The 23,686-nt window shown below is 32.0% G+C and overlaps 3 protein-coding genes across 4 annotated transcripts; 2 read left to right on the plus strand and 1 right to left on the minus strand.

Annotated features, from left to right (window-relative positions):
• The first annotated feature begins 1,196 nt into the window (after positions 1 to 1,196).
• Positions 1,197 to 6,681, plus strand: LOC140983636 (DIS3-like exonuclease 2). 2 transcript variants are annotated; one of them, XM_073450759.1, is made up of 8 exons: positions 1,197 to 1,540; positions 1,942 to 2,298; positions 2,397 to 2,446; positions 2,539 to 2,607; positions 3,049 to 3,187; positions 3,302 to 5,274; positions 5,703 to 5,774; positions 5,869 to 6,681. In XM_073450759.1, the coding sequence occupies exons 1-8, from the start codon at positions 1,405 to 1,407 to the stop codon at positions 6,256 to 6,258; spliced, it is 3,186 nt and encodes a 1,061-aa protein (XP_073306860.1). In that variant the 5' UTR covers positions 1,197 to 1,404; the 3' UTR covers positions 6,259 to 6,681. The 2 variants fall into 2 exon arrangements, with proteins under 2 accessions (XP_073306860.1, XP_073306859.1); XM_073450758.1 differs by having other exon boundaries at positions 3,049 to 5,274.
• Positions 6,682 to 11,429: 4,748 nt separating this feature from the next.
• LOC140983412 (uncharacterized) lies at positions 11,430 to 13,578 on the plus strand. The gene is made up of 3 exons (XM_073450461.1): positions 11,430 to 12,556; positions 12,935 to 13,163; positions 13,254 to 13,578. Exons 1-3 carry the CDS (start codon positions 11,655 to 11,657, stop codon positions 13,416 to 13,418), a joined length of 1,296 nt encoding a protein of 431 aa, XP_073306562.1. The 5' UTR covers positions 11,430 to 11,654; the 3' UTR covers positions 13,419 to 13,578.
• Positions 13,579 to 22,449: 8,871 nt separating this feature from the next.
• On the minus strand, positions 22,450 to 23,482 carry LOC140983597 (ethylene-responsive transcription factor ERF014-like). The gene has a single exon (XM_073450693.1). The coding sequence runs from the start codon at positions 23,389 to 23,391 to the stop codon at positions 22,675 to 22,677; it is 717 nt and encodes a 238-aa protein (XP_073306794.1). The 5' UTR covers positions 23,392 to 23,482; the 3' UTR covers positions 22,450 to 22,674.
• Between the last annotated feature and the right edge of the window lie 204 nt (positions 23,483 to 23,686).

Here is a 23,686-nt window from a genome sequence, read left to right on the forward strand (position 1 = left end):
AATATCCATCAAAATCAGCAGATCCATAAATCGGATTTTTCTACTAAATTTTGAATTTGGTAGAGTAACTTTTATTTTATTTGGCTTTTACTCTTAATTAATCAGAATGTTGACTTAACATCGATAATATTGACATGACCAACGTCATATATGCAACCGGACCAAAACAATGGAAATTAAAAAATAGACTTTTCTCATGTGAGACGTTATCACGGATTTATATTCGTGAAACGCGGTAACTCGATCCATATTCACACACACACAAAAACTAATTTTAGCATAAAAAATAATATTTTTCACTGACTGGATCCGCGATTCGTATCATGAAGCCAAGTGAGACAATATCGAATGAGTTTTTGTAATAAAATAATAGTGCACTACTATATGAGAGTAATTTTTCATGTGTCTCAATACAATTAGATCATATGAGTTCTTCATATTTTAATATAAGTTGACATCATATGTCGATGATCCACGTATTAAAATTTCACCACATTATACATAGAAAAATCAGATAATATGGTAAGAAGTCGATTTAACTAAACATTTATAATATGAAATTCATAATTTCTATTAACGGACATTAGGATTTTATCCCAATGGATTTGTTATTTTCTTTCTTGAATCGATAATTCTCTTTTATTTTGTTTTCTGCTTGCAAAATATAAACCGCATTGCTTTTCCTTGTTTCGAAAATCTGTTCAGTGGTAATGTTAGTGTAATGTTGTTGGTGATCATTTTAATTTTAAGTCAGGAAAATATTTTTCGAACTATTATGATAGTAGAAGTATAAGGCGAAATTTTATAAAAAATTTTTCAAATAAAATCCATGAAACATTTTACGAACTGGAACATATGTCGTATTTGTAAATCTATATTTTTTTTTTTACAAATAAAAACACACAAGTGTGTAATAATCTATTCGCAATCGTGTTCATCGTCAAATTAGATTAATTAAAGTTTTTCTTAAAAAAAATTCAAGTATATTACATAGATCTTGAAATATATTGTATTTAAGATGCGTTCAACATCTCGGTTCGAGACGATGTCCGAGTTCTATATCTAATTGTAATAAATCTCAGGGAAAAACGAAAAATGGAGTGGAAAAATAAAATTAAAATAATGGAAAATGGATTGAGAAGAGCGTCAATTTTGTTGAATTTATGATGATAATAATAATAATNTTATAGACACATCTCTTTGGTGCTACGGCTCTGCAGTTCTCTTCAATTTTTTTTTTTAAATTCTACTACATCTATTGGGTTCTTCTTCCGTCGATTTTTTGGGAAAACGGAAGACCCGTTAATCTGGATTTTTAACATATTTTTAATTTAAATTTGATTTTTTTGTGCTGTTTTGATCGGATTTCCTCTCTGTATCTGGTTTTAGATTTATCCGAAAACTATGGGTGGTGTTATTGTTGAATCAAGCAGGGTTACTACTCATACCGAAGATTTTGTGGTTGAGGGGGGGTTTAAAGATAGTAATAAGAAAAAGAAGCGTCGATCGAGAAGGTCCAAGGCAAACTACTCGCTTTCTGGTAATTTAATTTGCTCTTTTGATTGTGTTTTGGATAAGTGGGTTGTTTCGGAAAATTTCTCCTGCTTCTGTTGTAATGGTGATTTCAACTCTTAGTTAACTGGGATTTGGACACGAGCTTTTTTCGAATTTGAAACTAGCGTTTGTCGATGTGAGATTTCTTGAATTGTGGGTAGAATTGAAACGATTCGAGTCAAATTTGATTGGAGATGCGGTCATTGTTTCTTGCCCTTAATCACTTGCTATTGTTTTTTACATCGATTTACGAAGTTCATAAAGTGCATATGGTTCCGCAATTACGCAGGACATATTTGTCCTTGTATCCTGACACGTGGTACATTTTCTTGCCCTTAATCTCTTAGTTGGCTCTGATCTTTCTATTACTTGTTGATTTTGACGCAGCTTGTAGTTCTGTAAGTGAAATATTCGTCGATGAGTCAACTTTACCTGGAGGTATCTCATCAAGTCAGCAGGCTTCATCCGGGAATCAACTTTTGCTGGCTGATGATAATTTTGTTTGCAGCCCAATTTCCACAATGCATTTGAATGAAGAAACTGCAAATGGGGATATACTGAATCAGCCCTTGATTTCACATGATTTAGAGGAATCCATAATTTCCAAATCAGTCAATGAGGGTTTAGTAAGCAAGGAGACCGATGGGCTTGTTTTGATAACCCGTCGTGTCAATTCTCATGCTGGGCCAACATATTTTCCTCCACATTTGTATGCAGAAGCAGTTAGTAAGGCGTTGGAGGCAAGTTTAAATCCAGCACATGTAGATATTTTATTATGTCAGATTTGGGTGCAATAATCTTATTTTCTGTCATAATATCATTTTTTTTCAATATGCAGAAAGGTGAATTATTGAGAGCCTTATTTCGTGTCAATGCTCATAACAGACTAGAGGTGGGCTATCATAGTTTTTTTTTTTTTTTTGCATTCATTGGACCCCTATGTATTTGATTGTAAATTGTAAGTACTAAACTTGATTTTTTTAGGCCTACTGCAAGGTTGATGGAGTACAAACTGATGTTCTCATCAGTGGAGTGATGGCTCAGAATAGAGCTGTAAGTGTTCTCTTGTTTGATTACTGATTTTTCTGGATGCTTACTACATTCTGGCACATATTTTCTTCCATTCGCTTTGCACTATGACAACAAGCATATGATTTCTGCATTCCACATTTTGAATTTCGTTTTCTTGGACATAACGTTTGTAGGATTCCTGGTTCCTGGATATATCCGCTTGAAAGTTTATGTATATCTGCATTGGTATACTGTAACAGATTACCGTTGAGAATTGTTCATTTATGCACAATGAGTTTGGGGGAGCGTGTGTACGCATGCATGAGTTTTGTCATGTAGTGCTGTGGTCTAACTGACATGAATTCCAAGTTTATCTGATGATTGAAATGTGATCTGATGCGCATACGCATGAGTAATTATTTTGAACATGTGTTTTAACATTGGTTAATAATCCTTTTGATTTGGTGAATCTGATTCTTGTAGTTTGAAGGTGACACTGTAGCTATTGTCATTGATCCTCCTTCCTTGTGGCCAAAGATGAAAGGTTCGAATGAAATTCTCAATGAGAGTGCTTGTCGAACAAGTTGTTTGGAGCAAAGTGAAGCACTTATGTTTTGTCGAGGTAGCTCGAAAGAAAAAAGCAAATTAAAACTGGATTTTGAACACGTGTGTTCTGGTGATTACTTGGGTTTTTCCGAAGATGGTACTCGTAACGAAACTGGTTCTTCTTCTGCAGCAATGGCTGATAATAGGTATGTGAATGGAATGTTGGATAATGGCTATCAGCCATCCATACACGATTCTACCAAACCATGCTATGGTGATGACTACAACCTTTTGAATATTTTTGAGAAGTTGTGCTACTTGGTGAGTTTATTTCCGTTCAGGCGACCCACTGGTAGAGTTGTTTCCATCATTGCAAGGTCTTCTCGGCAGGACCGTATTGTTGGTTTTTTGAGTGTAAAGCAGTGGCTTTGCAGCAGAGACGTGAAAAGAAAGGACTCTAAGAAATCCAAACATCAGTATAATCTGAATCAAGGATACATTCTGTTGACACCAACTGATCCCAAATTTACCAAAATGACCGTCCCTGTTGTAAATTTGCCTATAAGCATCAAGAAACGGTTGGAAGTGGGTGATTTGACAGTGGAGAATGACATAGTTGCAGCCAAAGTTGTTGATTGGGCTGAAGATAGTTATATTCCAGAAGCCTGTGTGATACAAATTTTTGGAAGTGGTAGTGATGTAGAAGCACTGATTGCTGCAATTTTATTAGAAAATGCAATTATTACTTCTGAATTTTCCCCTGAAACGCTTACCTATCTTCCACATCTTCCGTTGGAGCTGCCCCCCAAAGAATTACAGAGTAGAAGGGACTTGAGAAATTTGTGTATTTTCACCATGGATCCGGCTACTGCTAGTGATCTTGATGATGCACTATCTGTTGAAAATTTGTCGAACGGTGATTTCAGGGTGGGGGTCCACATAGCTGATGTTTCGTATTTTGTTCTACCCGATACATCTTTAGACTTGGATGCTCAAATTCGATCAACAAGTGTTTACTTGTTGCAACATAAAATACCAATGCTTCCCCCAGTGCTTTCAGATAACTTAGCATCCTTGAAACCTGGAGTGGACAGGCTTGCATTCTCTATTTTTTGGCGCATTAATTCTATGGGTGAAGTTCTAGACCACTGGATAGACCGTACAATTATACGGTCTTGTTGCAAGCTCTCTTATGAGCATGCTCAGGAAATCATTGACGGAGCCTTCGACAATCAGGATTCTAGTCATTGCAGAAATCACCGCCATGAATTGTATGGCCAATTTGAATGGTGTGATGTAACTAAATCTGTAAAAATCCTTAATGTCCTTTCAAATATGTTGAAGTTAAAGAGGTTCAAGGGTGGGGCTCTGTCATTGGAGAGCCCAAACATAGAATTCTTGTTCGATGAAGAAGGCATGCCATATGATACTGTGCTTTCTGGGAGAAAGGACTCAAATTTTCTGGTGGAAGAGTTTATGTTGTTGGCCAATTTGACTGCTGCAGAAGTGATAACTAGAGCTTATCCATCTTGTGCTTTACTTAGAAGGCATACAGAACCTAATTCGCGGAAACTTCAAGACTTTGAATCCTTTTGTAGCAAACATGGTTTAGCATTGAATACTTCATCCTCTGCGCACCTTCATCGGTCGTTAGAGCATATCAGGAAGGAACTTAAGAACGACCCTGTCTTGTTGGATATTTTGATGTCTTATGCCACAAGACCAATGCAGTTAGCTGAGTACTTTTGCACTGGAAATTTAAAGTACGCTGACACGGATTGGGGTCACTATGCTCTGGCTGTTCCGTGCTACACTCATTTCACTTCGCCATTGCGTCGATATCCTGATATTGTGGTACATCGTATGCTGGCTGCAGTTATTGAGGCTGAAAGTATCTATTTGGAGGGGAAAAGTACTTTTGAAGACCCAATTAGAAATGAAATGTTAAGGCGATGCTTTACTGGTTTGTGCTTCAACGAAGATGAAATTAGATCGGTTAAAGCTCAAGAAGCTCTATCCATTTCAGCGTCTAAGTATAAACTTCCGTGTTCTGAAACTCTTGCTGATGTGGCTGCTCATTGCAATGAGAGGAAGCTGGCCGCTAGACGCGTAAAAGATGCCACCATTAAGCTCTATATGTGGCTTTATTTGAAAAAGAAAGAGGTACATGTACTTCCACTTTGGTTTATTAATTTTGTACTTGGTTTGAGCCGAATAATTTGGTACTTTTGCGATTTTCTTTCTTGAGAAAGATGTTCGGTACACTCTACAGATGAAGTGTCAACTTTTCAAAATTGACCTTCAGGATTTATCTACACTTGTACAATCTCTTTTGACGATCTTATGACGTTATGTTCTATTAAATTTCTGCTCTGCTCATTAAACAATCATAAAATCCTCCTGTGGAAGCTGATTCAGTTAATTGGTTTACAGTGTATGCCATAGATGATCTATTTATCTATGACTTTGTGCCAACACTTACTATTGTAATATATTTACTCTTTTGTCTTCTGTGCAAGTGTTATCCTTTTTAACTCCATACTTTCTCCTGCTGCATTTTAAGCATAATTTGGAACTTTCCCTTTCTGCAGATATTATTTTCAGAGGCTAGAGTTCTTGGTCTTGGACCAAGGTTTATGTCTCTATATATTTCCAAACTAGCTGTAAGTGTTTATAATTGACTTGTTCCCCTTCCGAAATTATCATATTTATACAACAGGAGCATGTGATTTATGCTCACTGACTGTTTTAATGTAGATTGAGCGTCGCATATATTATGATGAAACTGAAGGTCTGACAGTAGAGTGGCTGGAATCAACCTCAACCTTGATACTCAGCCATTCCATTCGTAAACGCTCAAACAGAAAAAATAGCCCAGGTAAGTGCAAGGTGCTTGAAGAAGTTGCTTTGCTGATAAATCCAACTGATTTGAAGCTAGACTTGGATTTTCTGGGACATTGCGGGAAAAAACATGGAGACTCACAAAAAAATGAGATAATCAATCACAATATCCGTCACCAGCCTGCTGTTTTTCCACTCACAGTGAATCTGCTATCAAAAATCCCCGTTGCTCTGCATGCTGTGGGTGGGGATGATGGGCCCATCGATATTGTGGCTAGGCTGTATATAAACTCATACTTCCATTAATAGTTACATGACTTTTAATGTCTTGGACAGTAGAAGATGGTACAAGGAGCTCGAGTGGAAGTTTTAGGACGTTGTGAATTGAGATATTGTCTATATTGGATGGCAATTTCATGAGGAGGGATGGTGTAAATGGGGGGAGTGTCACCTTATTCGATGCGTAGTGGTTGTGTTTTGTTATAGCCACTTTGGTCGCAGGAATGAAGGGTCTATTTTTGTTGGCCGGCTTCATCCTTTTTAACTTATGTCTGCACCTCAGTTCTGATAACAGCTTCTAGCGTTTCATGCCAAGAAATACTTCAACTAAACTGGATTGATTACTGGGGTTTAATGATTTGACTTGAACTTTTTTCTTTCAAGTGTACATTCTGGTACCAGATTGGACAAAGACATCTTTTACTAATGAACCAATCGCCTTTCTTGATCAACTTGTCTTTTACTGCCTTGCTTGGAGCATGTAAACGCTATCTTTGAGTATGTATGAGTTAACCACTATGTATTACAACAAGCTCTCATTTAATATTGATATACATAGTCTATATATATATAGACTAACGGAGACTGGGTATGATCTAAAACAATGATTTTGTGCTCCTTTTTCTGAGGATAACATATCGTGATTGCCGAATTATAGCACTCAACAATGGTCTTAATTTTGATCATATCACAATCAATTATTATCCTTACCCTTTGTGATGGCAATAATGTGAATATCAATAATAAATAGAAAATAAATCATCATATTATAATGATAATTATTATAACAATTAACATAATAATACATAGGTATAGCAATCGTGATTAAAATCAGTCTTTTGCGATTATAATTAGATATAAACATTTTTTCTGTCTTGGGATTTTTTTTATGGAGAAAACTATATTTTTAATCATATATTCATTTTTTGACAGTTTTCTTATTTTCAAATGAAATGTTGATGCGACAATGCAAATGTCAACATCGCATTAGTTCCATTACATACTAAAAATGACTAAAAAAAGAAGAAAGAAAGTAAAGAGAACATATTAAAACTAAAATCTGACAATATGGTATATTACAAACTCGCAAAAATGTAAATATATATAACAAAAAAATACAATTTTCTCTTTTTATATATCCAAAAACAAATTACCACAAGTTGGATCCTTCACCTATTTAAATTATATAAACAATAAATAATAGAAAAAAATGTTTTTTCATCTCTCAAATAGAATCAACCATAATCACACACTGAAAAAAGGAAACCATTAATCAGACACTGGTATAATATTATCACATGCACTCAATTTTAGGTTAGAAACCAAATGAGATGTGGAGTTAGCAGAACGAACTCATCGTCCTTAATGTTGGATTGCCAGAACCAATAATACTTGACTAACTCAATATTGATGTTTTTACTTATTGTTTTTGTTTTTTGTTTCGTCTTATCATATAAACATTATTAATAATTTCCAACTCACTGAATAATAATGTTTTTTATTATTTTTCTTTGCTATCGAACAACAACTTTAGCAATAAAAAATTACTTAGTTATCATAAAAAAAATTATAAACTAGAGGCACATCATGAATCTACTTGTGTAAAAATTATAATTTTAATACGAATATGTGATAAAATTGTTTTTTTTTAATTTTTTTAAGAAAAGAATCATTTATATTGCATTTGGATGGATAAATTCGAAACTAAAAATGTCAATGAATGATGTGAAATGTGGGTGAAATAAAATTTGAATGATATATCATTCATTCATTAAATAAAATATAGAGATGCGTGCGTTTTACTGTCATGGGATGAAAAATATAGTCAATTAACGGAGTCAGATTTATTATTATTATTATTATTATTATTATTATTATTGTTTTTGTGAAATATTATTATTGTTTTTTTATTGAAAAGAAGTGTTTGTTATAATTGAGTCTTGAAATCAATACTATATTCTAAATTTGGGACTTTAGTGCCATATAAGAACTATAATTCGTCTACATTTCGTAGAAGGACTGTGACTGAATTTGAAAAATAAAGTATATATTTTATTTAAAAGGATTGAGATAGTCATTCAATTATCGTAACAAATATTTTCATAACCAGACTGATAATCAAACTGTTCTACTTTATAGAAACGATTCAATCGGTAAGACAATCAGATCGAAAACTATTATATTATGTAAAATAACAACAAGTATAGTAAAAATATATTTTAAATTTTAAAAATGTTAAATATGTATATAAATAATAAAAATATATTCATCAAAATTTAAAATCTAAACAACATACATATGATCAAATATAATCATATATATGTATATATATTTTTAAATAAATAAACTCTAATACTACTAAAATAATATATTATATTCTTAACCGGTTTTGATCGTTCCGATTGATTTGATTGTAAAACAATTTTTAGACTAGGTTCGGACGGAGAACCAGACAACTAACAACCTGAACCCGTTATCAGTTCTCGGTCGAACCGACTAGTACAGTCCGGTTTACAAAAAGAATGATGGTAACATCCTAGTGTTTATTAATTAAAAGTGCAAAAGTAAAACATTTATTGAAACAAATTATTAAATGCATTAGAGATAACAAATTGAATGAGTAAATTGACTAACTGAGCCAACAATAAATGGAGGGCTTCCTGAATCTTCATAATTTTGACTTGTCAGATATTTCCATGTCAAAACTCACTAAAACTAAACTAACAAAGATTCCCATCACACAATATCTTTTATATAAATTTTTTTTACAATATATAATTATGATTCCTTTAATGAGGCCATGAAGATAAATTTAAATGGGTGAAAATTGTATTTTTCAATCCCATCACCTTCATTTGATGTCATACGTTTACATGTCCAAGAAAGGCCTTTTCCTCCTCCTCTTTAATGGCATATTACATTATTGACAAATTTACAGGAATATTTAAAATCTTTGGTACTTTAGATCAAAATATTAAGACGATCAGATCAAATAGAACAAATTTACATTGAAAATATAATTTAAATTTTCGGATGAAATTCGTTAGTTTAAATGGTTTGTACTCGGGAATGAAATAAAGTAATTAAATCACTCCACGAAACAATAATAATAATAATAACAATCAACCTAATAATATATTTATTGTTCACACCAAATTTATTCATAAATTCAAATATTTGTCGAAATAAAATATTCAAATTGAATAAGGCCACAATAAATAACCAGAATAATGACAAAAACTTGTGTGAGACGGTCTCACGGGTCGTATTTATGAGACGGATATCTTATTTGAGTCATTCATGAAAAAATATTACTTTTTATGCTAAAAGTATTATCTTTTATTGTGAATATGAATAAAGTTGACTCGTCTCATATGAGACTCACCCTCAGATAATATTGTTTGTTATATAATATCAGACAGGGCATCAACATGTGGTCTTGGCTGACTGGCGAAACTTGTCCCCCATTCTTTGTTCCACAAACGAAATAAATTAATGCATACCCAACTATTGATCCAAAAGTAACCTCGAGAGTTTGTACGGTTTTATGAAAAAAATTATATTTTATTTAAAACATGATACATTTATGGTTAAAAAATGAAAGAGAAATTCTATGTAGGACAACACGTTTGATTTTTTACTAAAAAATTATAGCTAGTGATAACAATATAATTAAAATATTTTAAAACGTACACCAGCTCAAAAATAACATTTTGATCGCTCTAACCCTGGTCAAAACAATGTGGTTATGACAAATATACAAATAGATCAGCATCTCAGCGACTGAATGCAGGGGCCAAAACTTGGGCTAAATTTAGTATAAAATCCATGATGAACAACTATATTGGGCCTTTTTAAACTTGGGTTCAGTCCAATAACCTTCAAGGCCCAGAATTTTGGCCTGGAACTTTTTCATTTTTACAAGCCCTCATTGAAAGTGAGCATTTTCAAAAGTTACAGCACATGTATAAAACACTTTGTAGAGCCCAAAATTAATTGGGCTTCTGATACGAAATATTTTAAACGTTTGAATTTGGGTTCAGTATTACCGTTAGTTAAGGTTGAAATTTGGATACAATTTAATCCATACGTTTTGAAAAGTAATATATAAAATTATTTTTTAAAGTTGAATTTGGAAATAAAGACCAAGAGTTGATGTCGTGATTCAGATGGAAGAGCTCTCCAACAAATACCATATTTTCAAACACAAAAACTCATATGATATCATCTCACGATTTAATTTCACTATACGAATCTCTAGTATTATCATATCCATAAAAAATATTATTTTTAAGTCAAAAATATAATTTTTCTGTGTATATATATAGACCAAGCCAACCCGTCTCACATGAGACTTATTCATTATTTCAATAGATAATTGTTTTTTAGAAGGTTTAAAAAAGCTAAAAATGTAAAAAAAAATACGAGCAGTATTCTGTTTACTATTTCTACTTTAAAATTTGATAAAATCATAACGCGTATAATTAAAAAAAATGGATATATTAGCATTCGTACTTAATGAAAATCATTTGGAATTTCAAAATAAATTAGATTCAAAATGGGGAAAGAAAGGCACAGGCAATGGAATGTCAACAATTCGAGTGTGAATGGCACTAAATTTAAATTTGCCTAATAATATACAAAGTTTGAACTTTGGATATGCCACCCTTTAGTCTTTTTTTACACCGGGAAACAAATAAAATTATGAATAAAAAAATAATAATTAATGGAATTCTGAGAGAATCTAGGAAGGAACGATTGAGATAAATGATATATCATTTTAGAATTTGGCAAAAACTTGTATGAGAAGGTCTCACGGGTCGTATTTGTGAGACGGATATCTTATTTGGGTCATTCATGAAAAAATATTACTTTTTATGCTAATAGTATTACTTTTTATTGTGAATATGGGTAGGGTTGACCCGTCTCACAGATTAAGATAAGTGGAATTTACAATTTTTCCGGGAATTTTTTTGGAAATGTCAGATTCTAAATTTATGGTTTATTTTTATTTTTGTTTTTTAAAAAGTTAGCATCGCGTGGAGCACGTGCCGAACGTCCACAAAGGCCAAAGGACAATCCGACGACCATAGATTCCCGCCAACACTGTGATCTTTCAATCCAACGGACAAGAACTGCACCAATCTCAACCGTAGATGTTTGTGCAAATATACCCCAATCAGTCTCCAGTTTCCAGATATAAATTAACCCCCCAATCCCATGCTGAACTATTCCGAGACGACTTATTTTCCTTTCCTTCCTCTAAACTGTAAACTGCGCATTTGCGTCACTGGTTATCCTGCGCAACGCCGGAGATGAAACCGGCGTCGGAGTTCTCGATAAGAGTACAGAAAAGGGGCCGAACACTAGAAGAAGGCTAAGATTCTGCGGCTGAGATTGGATTAGAGGACCTTAGTTTTCACATGGACGGTCAGATAAGCCCGACGAATCTTACTAGGACCAATTCTTCACTCCTCAGGTCCTCCCCCACCGTTAAATCTTCGATTAAGAGCTTATCTTCGTTTAACGAGATAACACCTGATCAAGAAGAAGAAGCGGTAGACCTTGAGGAGCAGAAGCCGCACAAGAGAACCGGGCCAATGGTTCAATCCGTTTTTCCGCGTTCGGGACCGGTTCTCTCGATCCTTTTGCTGTCTGTTTACACCCTTTTCGCCTTTTTCCATAGGGGTGATATACCCACATCGGAGAATTTACTTTTTGCCTTGATTTTCGTGGCCGTTTTACTGTTCTTTGTCTCCAGAAACAGAGCATTAGTTAACAAAAAACTCAACTTTTGCAAGCAATTGTGCGAAGAATGCGCTAAAAGATACGGATTTTCCTTCTTTACCTTCAAGAATCAGGCAAAACCAGTGCAATGGTTCATAGGGGAATCGAACATGAGCCAATTTAACCGGAAGAAGCTTAACAAAAAGCAGGGTAGTATTGGAAAGATTGTGAGAGAAGGGGTGGAGTTTTACAGTAATGGCGATTTTTACGAAGGGGAGTTTCACAAGGGCAGGTGCAATGGGAGTGGAGTGTATAATTACTTTGTGAATGGCCGGTATGAAGGGGATTGGATTGATGGAAAGTATGATGGTTACGGGATAGAGAGTTGGGCAAGAGGGAGTAGATTTAGAGGGCAGTACAGGCAAGGATTAAGGAATGGGTATGGGGTTTACAAGTTCTACACTGGGGATACATATGCTGGAGAGTGGTGTAATGGGCAGAGTCATGGGGTCGGAGTGCAGACTTGTGCTGATGGGAGCTCTTTTGTTGGGGAATTTAAGTGCGGAGTTAAACATGGCCTTGGTTGTTACCATTTCAGGTGATTATAATTTTGATTCATTAATATCTTTTGTTAAGCTATTTGAGTTTCTTGAATTTGGTTGTAGGCGATCAAGATGGAAACTTTTAATTTTTCTTTAAAAAGTTGTTCATTAAATATCTTAACTGGGCTGAATCGAGTTCTTGGATTTCTTGACTTAGCCTACTGAAATAATTTTGCGGACAGTAGAAGTTAAAAATCAGTATTTTCTGTAAACTTATCGGACTTTTTGTTTTTGTACCACAAGTTCACCTTTGTAGGAATATTGGATAATAGCTTTCAACGATAATCATTGCGTGGAGTATGGATTTGTATCTCTTGTCCGGTCGTTTGATGAGTTGGGCAACATAATCTCACGAGAATTTGACTGTGCTGTAGGAATGGAGATAAATATGCTGGTGAGTATTTTGGAGACAAAGTCCATGGTTTTGGCGTGTACAACTTTGCAAATGGTCACTGCTACGAGGGATCTTGGCACGAGGGGCGTAAGCAAGGATATGGCATGTATACTTTTCGTAACGGCGACACCAAGTGTGGCGAATGGGACAATGGCAATCTTACAACGCCTATTCCCCGTCTAAACGACTCAGTTCTTCGAGCCGTTGAGGTGACAACATCAGCATACCTTGAATAATCGAACTCTTTAAAACATCAACATATCAAATTTTGGTAATTTCTACTGGTGCATATTTTGCAGGCTGCAAGAAAAACAGCCAGAAATGCGTTTCGCATACACCGAGTAGACGAACAAGTTAACAAGGCCGTGATAGCTGCAAACCGGGCTGCAACAGCCTCGAGGGTTGCTGCCGTGAAAGCCGTCCAGAATAGGATCCATGGAAAATTTTGCGATACTAACACTTAAGAGTGGAAATTGTAGGCAACTGTAAATTTACCAATTCCCTTAAACTTTGTAGTAAACCGACCGGTTGAGCTTTGGTTAACCATGCTGTAACCTAGTACATAGATCTATGTATACATTAATGGAAAGATTAATTTTCAGCAGGCAAACACTTTTTGTTCCAGTACATTTGTTATCACGCTCTGTGTCTTATTTTCTGGGGGGGATCGAACCAATGGGTTCAATTATTGTGTTGTGTACTTTACTATTAAATCAGCATCTTACCTTGATTTTCGGTGCTATCATTTGGTCAATATCATATGCTTCGAGAAGCAGCAAACATTTTATATCGAGAATTTGGATGATGGCGTGACTAAAAATTTATTAAAATTTAGAAAAAAAATATTCCCATTAATTTATTTAATTTTTCTTTAAAAATAACCAAGTGTGCTACATGTTTCAGAATCCTACGGTAACACATTCATCAATCATCACTTAAACGGATTTTTTTAAAAAAAAAAAAAAGCGAGCTTATTGTTTATCATATACTGTGCATGATTTACATTATCTTCAAGAAAGTGCTAGTTTTGTGAAATGACCGAGGAAATAAATAATAATGAATATCCAAAGACTGTTTTTAAAGGGAAATATTGAATGGTTCAATAATACCCAGTTCGTATATTTTTCATTCGTCTCAAATATATAGTCCAATAATTATATTTAGTATTATTTCTCAATTCTTTTATGTTCCAATTTACTCAAAATCATTAAATTTCATAAGGCATTTCCAACCAGTTTTAATATCATATTAAAATATTCATTAACTAAGAGTCAATTCTTTTATTTTCCAATTTTCTAATATATTTTTTTTCATATAGATAAATCTAAATATAGGGAACGGAGAGATTATATGTTAAGATGAGCTTTTGGCCTAGCTAGTAAATTGCTCCATTCGTTGAAAACAAATAAATTTGTGTAGTTGAACAAACTCAGAGTGTCTTGTTAGATTTGTCATACGTGCAACTTGGGAGATCCTCACTATGCAACTAGCTCTCTAGCTAAGGTCCATGTCTTTCCCATACCCACCCCACTATATGTAACAAAATTTGAGTAGAACAAGTCATTTTTTATAAAGTATAGTTATATATATAGATATAAATTAACTAGGAGTAGGTATCTTGTGAGACGGTCTCACGAATCTTTATACAATAAAAAGTAATACGTTTATCATAAAAAGTAATAATTTTTCATGGATGACCCAAATTAGAGATTCGTCTCACAAAATACGATATGTGAGACAGTCGCACACAAATTTTTGCCAACTAACTAGAGTATTCGTGTATATTTTTGGAATTTGCAAAAAGATTATAAAAATTTCCCAACTTTTTTCCTACCAATAAATGGTGTATCTTGTAAAGTTGTGTTTATTTCATAAGTCTCAATAAACCCATCCCATGATTGATGACAAATCGAAATGAATTTTCAAGCTAAGCAAAACTCAAAACATGTATTTTCAACTTTTTAAATATGGGATCCTATTTCGTGAAAAGTATCATGTGGCCTTTACTAATCTTTAATTTGAATAAATAATTCATCATCATTTTTAAGTGGAGGCACAAGTTGTATCTGTGGTGGGCTTTCTAGGTAAAATATCTGCAACATGCGTGCTTTTTATCTTGACAAAAACTTATGTAAGATGGTCTCACATGTTGTATTTTGTGAGACGGATCTCTTATTTGGATCATCTATTAAAAAATATTATTTTTTATGCTAAGAGTATTACTTTTTATTGTGAATATTGATAGGGTTTAGCTGTGTCACAGATAAAGATTCGTGAGACTGTCTCACAAGAGACATACTTTTTTATCTAAGTCGACTCATCTCACATGAAACTTACTTTTATATCTAAGACATACTCTATTGAAGATCATATTTATGCTTTCATTTTAATAAGATCTCTTCTTTCTTTTGATAAATGTTTATGAAAATTTTCTTGGAAAAATGGTAATAAGGTAATAGAAAATCAATAAATTTGTGAATCTTGTTAAAATTTCAAACTTGACGGGAGCATTTTTGAAGAAGAAAATAAGTGGCAAAAAAAGGCAAAAACTTTTGATTCTTTCAAATTTTATAATCAAAGCCTGTTGAGATTCTTGTTCCTTTCTTTCATTTTGCTTTACACATTCAACCACCCCCACATGACATGCATCTTCATATCCATAATTAATGAGATTTCATTATTTTTATTTTATTTTATTTACAGAATCAATTATTTCCTCTTGTTTGATTACTAGTGGATCTATTTGGCTGAAAAGCTTGTTTAGTCAAAAGCATGAAAGTGTTAAATCTATCGATTCTCGCAAAAATATATATATATATAGTTTTGTTACAATTTGGTTAATTTTTCACATTATTAGAAGTGGGATGTTGTGTTTTTTATTTGTTTGTTTTGGAAAAGTGTAGCATGTAAATTGAACTGGAAAAATTAGTTCATTATTAATTTATTTGTTTTGTTCTGTGTGGACTGAAAACTCCCATTATCCCTAGGGGGCTCTTTCTATTTTATATTTCTGGGATTTTGTAAAATTTCTTGAATCTCTAATCTACTCTATATCTAAAGATAGCTCTTAAATATTGAGAAATAAATCAAGATCTATCTTTAGATGTAGACTAGAGTAGAGATTCGATAATTTTTTTTAAAAAAAAATCACATGGCAAGAATGGGTTTAATTCACATCAAATTAAGTTTTGTAATTTTTAGTTATCTTAGATACTTAAATTGTTAAAATAATTAAAATATCACTTAATAAATAGTTCACTGGAGAGAGAAGGTTGAACATTGATAGAAACTCCGATTATACATAAGACAAAAGCTTGTGTGAGACGGTCTCACGGGTCGTATTTGTGAGACAGATCTTTTATTTGGGTCATCCATGAAAAAATATTACTTTTTATGTTAATAGTATTACTTTTTGTTGTGAATATGGGTAGGGTTGACCCGTCTCACAGATTAGGATCCGTGAGACGGTCTCACATGAAACCCACTCTATACATAAATAAATTTTAAAAAATCAATGTCTAAGTGACTAAATCTATTAAAATTATGAACTTTGATTTAATCCACATCACAAAAAGACCTCGAATATCAAGAACTTAATCGAGTCGATGTGGTACATCTAAAATACCTCACGCGTGAGAATGAATAACTGGAAATAAATCTAATCTTTTGTAAAAATTGGCTTGAAAGAATAAAAAAGCCAATGCCAAATGCTCGGTAGAATGAGAATTTTGTTGTACATTTATATTTTTTATTGACAAAAACTTGTGTGAGACGATCTCACAGGTCGTATTTTGTGAGACAGATCTATTATTTGGGTCATCCGTGAAAAAATATTATATTTTATACCAAGAGTATTACTTTTTATTGTGAATATCGGTAAGATTGACCCGTCTCACAGATAAAGATTCGTGAGACCGTCTCACAAAAGACCTATTCTTTTTTATTTAAAAAATAATATTTGACTAAAAAAGGTTATCGACTACAGAAAAAAAACATTTCTGAGTACTATTGGGGAGACATTGGCATAAATAATGTTTATATATATATGGATCCATTATTAAAATATTTTAAAATTGTATGATTGGGGAAGCATAATTAATGCGATGGATTGAATATTGAATATGAAATTGGCCGTTCCACTTCCACCCTCCCCCGGTCGTTTATCGGCGACATCGCGAAACATATTGTTCATGGTAGAATCAGAATAAGGGATACTGTTTTTAAATTATCATCAGTATAATTATATTTGTGTTCAATCTGTGAACTCTGTCAGATCAAAAAATTATGCTGTTCTTGATTCACATAAAAATATTTTTTTACTCTTTAGACCAACATGTGTGTTTTCGGATGAAATTAGATACAAAGTATTAAAAATCTGGAACTAATATATGGTATTTGAGTACTTGATGTTTTAGATTCGATACGAGATATTATATTTTGAATATAAAATTGAAACAACTATATTATATCAATACTTGGTATACTTGTTTGTGTACTCAAATATTGCATATTAGTACGTATCTGAAAAAATGAATACTGAAATATCATATATCAGTACTATATTTTTAATGTTTTGTGTCGATTTTCATCCGAAAAATATGTGTGTCATTAATATCAGTAATTGTTATACATGTTTGGATACTCAAAAATCATATATTAATATTACATTTGAAACATTTTGTATTTGAATATAATTTATTAGTATCATATTTTTAATGTTTTGTACTGATTTTAATGGGAGAAAAGACACGTTATTAATAGCAATACTTGGTATACAAGTTCGAATACTCAAAAATCATATATTAATGTTAGACTTGAAACATTTAGTATTCAAATATTATAATATCGTGTTTTAATGTTTTGTGTCTAATTTCATCCCAGAAAACAATTGGAGACTCGGAGATCACACAAAATATTTTTTGAATGAATTAAGGACCGGAGAAAATGTTTTGGTCTGACAAAAACTAAACACAAATACAATTATATTGTTGAAGATTTATTTACCATTTAGTCATTTACTCTAAAATTAATTGCTTTGAAAGTGATATACTAAATTTTTGAATAGGTCAACAATGATGGCATTTTCTTAACTTTTTTTATAATAACGAATTAAGTGGTCCGGTAATTTATTTTGAAAGTTTTGGCTGAAAAGTTATGTTTTGTTATTTTATTTATTATGATATTATTTTATATATAAAAATCAAAACTAAATCGTTATATATTTTTTCTTTTACACGAAAATTCTTCTGAGATAGTTTCACATTTTAATTTTGTGATAAAAATATCCAATCAGACCTGATTTATAGAAAAATATTATTTTTTATGTCAAAATATCATTTTTTTTTTATAAATATAGATAATGTCAATCTATATCACATATATAGATTTGTGAAACCGTATAGTTACTCTTATTTTATTAGAAGAGTAGATCTCTTGTGAGACGGCCTCACGAATCTTTATCTGTGAGATGAGACAGTCCTATCGATATTCACAATAAAAAGTAATACATAAAAAGTAATATTTTTTCATAAATGACTCAAATAAGAAATCATTCTCACTAAATACGACCACTGAGACCGTCTCACCTAAGTTTTTGACTTATTATTTAGAAAAACAACAATACCTACTTATCTGAACTGCTACAAATCAATTGAAATAGAAAAAAATCAGATCATCAAATAGATACGGTTTTTACCTCTCGAAAATTTGATGTCGATAAACACAAGAACGTCAGTTACAAGAAACCCAATGGCAAACTTTGAGCTTAAATAATAATTGTAATTGTTAGCAAGAAAAACTACCTTTTTTGCGTAAATAATTAAAATGTGACGTTGGAGTATGATATATTTCAAAATATTTGAGTTATATAATTATGTATCATATTCTATAATTTTTTTTATAAAAGGACGAGAGTTCGATGTTATGCTAATAATAATAATAATATAATAAGTGAAGGTAGGGCGCTAATAATGAACGTGGTAAGTCACCTAATTCGGTGTAATTCATTGACTTGGTTGGCAATGTCGGTCTAATGGAGAGATAGATATTTAGTAATAAATGAATAAATGGTCGCACAATCACCTTCCTAAGTTCTCCCCACCTTCGTACTAATAATTTGATGGATCTTGGGAAGAAATTTCTTTTGAATTTAAAACTATCTGATTTTATGCATAATTCTCTTTTAAATATTACGGAAAAAACATTACTTTTTATTTTGAGTATGGATCGAATTGACCTATTTCAGAGATATAGATTCGTGAGACCGTTTCGAATCAATTAAAACCAAACTTCCAATCCCAAAATTTGAAACTGATGAGTATAAAACCAGCCCCTAGCTAGATTTGTACATTGTAATTAAACTAAAAATTGAATGGGATTTAGGGCAGTTGAGTAGAGTTTATAAATATTTAAAAATTTGCTAATTTTTTTCAAAGCATGTGGTGGCAATTATTAATGGCTTCATATCTTCTAACTACACAACCACATGAATATTATGGTCCTAAGGATCCATACGATTGACTTTCAAAAACCACTTTATTTTGAGAGAAATTGAAATCCATTATAACGACAGATATCATTCAAAAACACCAAACAAGTACAATGGATTTAGAATACGAAATTAAAATCATTTGATTTAAAACACTTCAATCCAAACATATCCTTACTTGGCATGATTGTGGGCTTCATCCAGCAATATTTGGGTAGTTTACGCTAAAGAACACCTTTCAGCTCAAGCCAGCTTTCAGAAAGCCCAACACTGTAACATGACTGGGCCATAAATTAAGCAAATTTTTTTATTTTTTAATTACAATTACTCCATTACAATTACAACTGCTTTTCGAGTAATTTGGATAATGAAATGTTTTATTACCTAGATTTGAAATATGTCGCTGCATCACATCATGAGTAATTGTTCGAGTTAGTTTAAAGAATATATAGAGAACCTGTGGTGGTTATAAATTAAAATTGATGTTCCTAAACTTTTTACGAGTCCCTACATGGAGTAAAATCTTTGAATCTCATCGTTTCGGATGAAATTATAAAAAAATAACGTATAGTGATTCAAAATAAAGTAAAAAAAGGAAGAAAAAAAATTAGTGAGGTTCAATTCCAGTCTAATTTGTGTGAATTATTTTATAAATACAAGAAACAAAAATTATCTCTACTTTCAAAACTTCTTCGAATGACTCTACCTGCATTGGCTAATTACTTCAACGGTCCAGCTTGAGCCAGGTATGAGACTAGTTTCTAGTAGCCATCCTTTCTCCAACAGATTGAATGAGAATGGGTCAACACGGTGTAGCCTATATAAGGAGCGTAGAGCTGAATTAGGTTTTTTCGATGTTCTCGTGGAAACATGCGGGCATACTCTTTCTTCTTGGGGACATTGATCTAAAGCTCGAATACGGTCCCTGTAAAATTGAAATTAATATTTTGGTGAGTAGCCACTTGTTCATTGAATTGATGGGCCAAAATCTTGTGTAGGCCCTCTAATAAATTGGGTGCAGCCCAGCGTTTTTCTATTATTATTATTTTGGACAAAATTCCACCAGCAATAAATAATATATTTTATAATATCAGAAAGTCGTGGGCATACCCTACAAATTTGGCCCTGAAAAGACCAAGTACGACGTAACAAAAGCTCAACTCACCGACGCACGGATTGTAGTTTTAAAAAATATTTAAATAAATTCAACGTTTATTTAAAAAATTAGAAATAAATTTAACGATTGAATAAATGTCAAAAATATTTTTTATTTTATTTTTAAATAATTGTAGAAGAAGTTAAATAATAAAAAAAATTCTATTTTTAAAAAAAATTAAAAAAAAACGTCTTTAGCGCTATGATTTCTTTGACCTAACGCGCTCGCAGCGGTCGCATTTAGCTTCTTAAATCTAATATAAAATTCTCAAAAAATAAATTAATAATTTAATTTCATTTTTTCCTTCAGTTTTTACAAATAATATTTATATTTAATTCGAAATTTTCAACATTGTTAAAAAAATAATATATTATTATATAATATTTTAATCAGTTATATTATATTTTAAAATTCCAACGTATCTAAAATGACTAAAAGTAGAGGGAGATATTATTGTATTAGTTGAAAAATAGAAAAAAAAAAAAGGATAATATACAAAAGAAATAGGGGAAAACTATTTAAAATACTAAGCCCAAAATAAATGCCTGCACATAAGTTTTGATATAAAAATATTGGGTGATAATATTATCTATTAATTTTTAAGACATTTCCCTGTCAATATTTATTTAATTATTAAATATTCTTATTTCCGCGTATCCAGATAATTCACTCCTCGGTTTCTGCAAATTTTGGTATATCTCATTCTCATCTGCACTTTGTCAGTATCTGTTATTCGCTTTGCTAAAAATTGTGTGGAAAAATAGTACTCTAATTTACAGCCATTTTTATTTTACCAAAATTTGCTTGTAATTAATAGCTATTAATTTTTGTTAAAATTGAGATTTGAATCTAATAAACGTCCAAAAGTTAGCTCAAATGAGAAGATTGTTCAAGTTCATATATACAATTCTCAATGACTTATAAATATAGCCGATGTGAAACTTCTAATATACTTAAATAAGCTCATGAGCGTGAAGTTTACAAGATATTAACGAATGACCGATAAAGCAGTCCAACACATAACAGTGAGTCTGTTATGATACCATGTTAAATTATGGACTTAACCTATCTTTATTTGTTTTCATCATCTAGATGGATTGTAAAAATTAATGAGTTAATCTCCTACAAGTGATTTGAGACGATGGATATTTAAAGAGATTCAATAATACATTTAATTCACACATATTTTATTGCATAATTGAAAAAACTATTTTGAAATCATTTAAAAATATTTATTTATTTTAAAAATTATGTAAATTCTTTCTTTTTATTTTGATACTCGATTATTTTTTAATATTAAAAACCTAATCTATCATAATTTCATGACTTTATCTTAGTTTTCTTTCGATGAACTTTTTTTTTTCATTATTGAAAATTTTATTTAATAAAAAACATATATTTTTCTTGTATTTATAAATCATTTTTCTTATATATCATGTATAAAAAATATGTGAGTATTAAATATCATTAATAAGAAATATATTTAAAAAATAATAAGTAATTTTTAAAATATCAAATAATTTTAATTTTAACTATCAAATCTAATTCTTAAATAACATTACCCAAACACCACAATGAATTCTAAATCCAAGGAATTCTAAATCCATGAATTTCAAATCCAAATCCAATTCCGATTCCAATTCCAACTCCAAAACCTATTTTTTTTATTCTTCCAAACATAGTGTAATCGGATTCATTGATGTAAAATATTATTGATAATACAATAAAATCCAAAAAAAACCCTAAAAAAATAAAGATCAAAAGGGTAAGTAAATATTTTTTTCGGGTAATTCAAAACAAATAAACTTTCTTTTTTAAGGAATACAAAACAAATATATCTGAGTGTTCACAGTTGATTCGCAACAATAACACACTGGAATATAATAAATTCTTTTCCAGTTTTCCATCTAAATGATAACCTTCGAATTTTACTATAAAATAATAATCTAAAAAAAATGGCAATGTCAGTTGTGTCTTCAAGAAATAAATTGAAGATCACCAAAAAAATAAATTATAATATTATTATGATAAATATAATATTTATAATTAATGGAAACGAATTAACTTGAATTCTTGATCACGTATAGCTCCACAAACGGATATCGCTATCCTCGCAATAAGTATCTTCTGTCATCAAAGGATCAAAGAACACCCCATTGATCATGTCATTGTACTTTGGAGAATCAAAGTTGTACCACGAGGCCATGTGGTCATGAACATGTGAGGCATCCAATGAAATATGATCATCTTCATCAACAATTTGAAGAATATTGCAATGATCAGGAGAAGATGAAAGAGACGCCGATGAATTCGATGAAGTAGTAGCAGTAGAAGTCGTAACAGTGTGAGGCGAAAGGCTTAGATTTGTCGGGTTTTCTAGAAACATGGCATTGGTTGCTGCTGCTGGTGGTTTCGGGATGAATTTACAAGAAGAGCTCGGATTTTCCGGGTTTCCGGGGACCGTGTTGTCGGCTGCTGCCGCTGCTGCGACCCGTTGGATGGATTTCGGCGACATGATGACGTTTTCAGGGTTGAGATTTTGTTGGGAAGATTTTGAAAGTGGGAAATTCAGATTGGCTGAGGATCCCTTTAGGCATGAAAGTGCGGCATCATAAGCTCTAGCGGCTGCCTCTGGTGTAGAATAAGAACCTAACCAGATTCTTGTCTTCTGATTTGGTGCCCTTATTTCGGACACAAATGAGCCCCAACTCCTCATTCTCACTCCTTTGTACTTCTTCTTGCATTGAGATTTCGATGTATTTGATGGGATATTGTTTTCTGTCTTCATGACCATTATTTCTTGGGGCTTTTTGAGAAGTGAAATGCAAAATGGGAAGTGATTTTGAATGGGAAGGGATGGCTGATATTTATAGGTCAATTTTCTGAGTGCAGAATTTTTCTTCAGCTAATTATTAATTATATAAAGTGAGATTTAGATGTAGATCATATATAATTCTTGAACAATAATGTAAAATTTATATAATAATTTATTCCATGTAGTGTAAAACTAAAGTGTTTGAAATATGTAATCGAAAAGAGGAATAACCCATTGTCAAAGAATGGTAATGTCAAAATAGGCAATGTTGGTT

Source organism: Primulina huaijiensis, chromosome 8 (genome assembly GCF_012295235.1).
Source record: "Primulina huaijiensis isolate GDHJ02 chromosome 8, ASM1229523v2, whole genome shotgun sequence".
Classification (NCBI taxonomy): domain Eukaryota; kingdom Viridiplantae; phylum Streptophyta; class Magnoliopsida; order Lamiales; family Gesneriaceae; genus Primulina; species Primulina huaijiensis.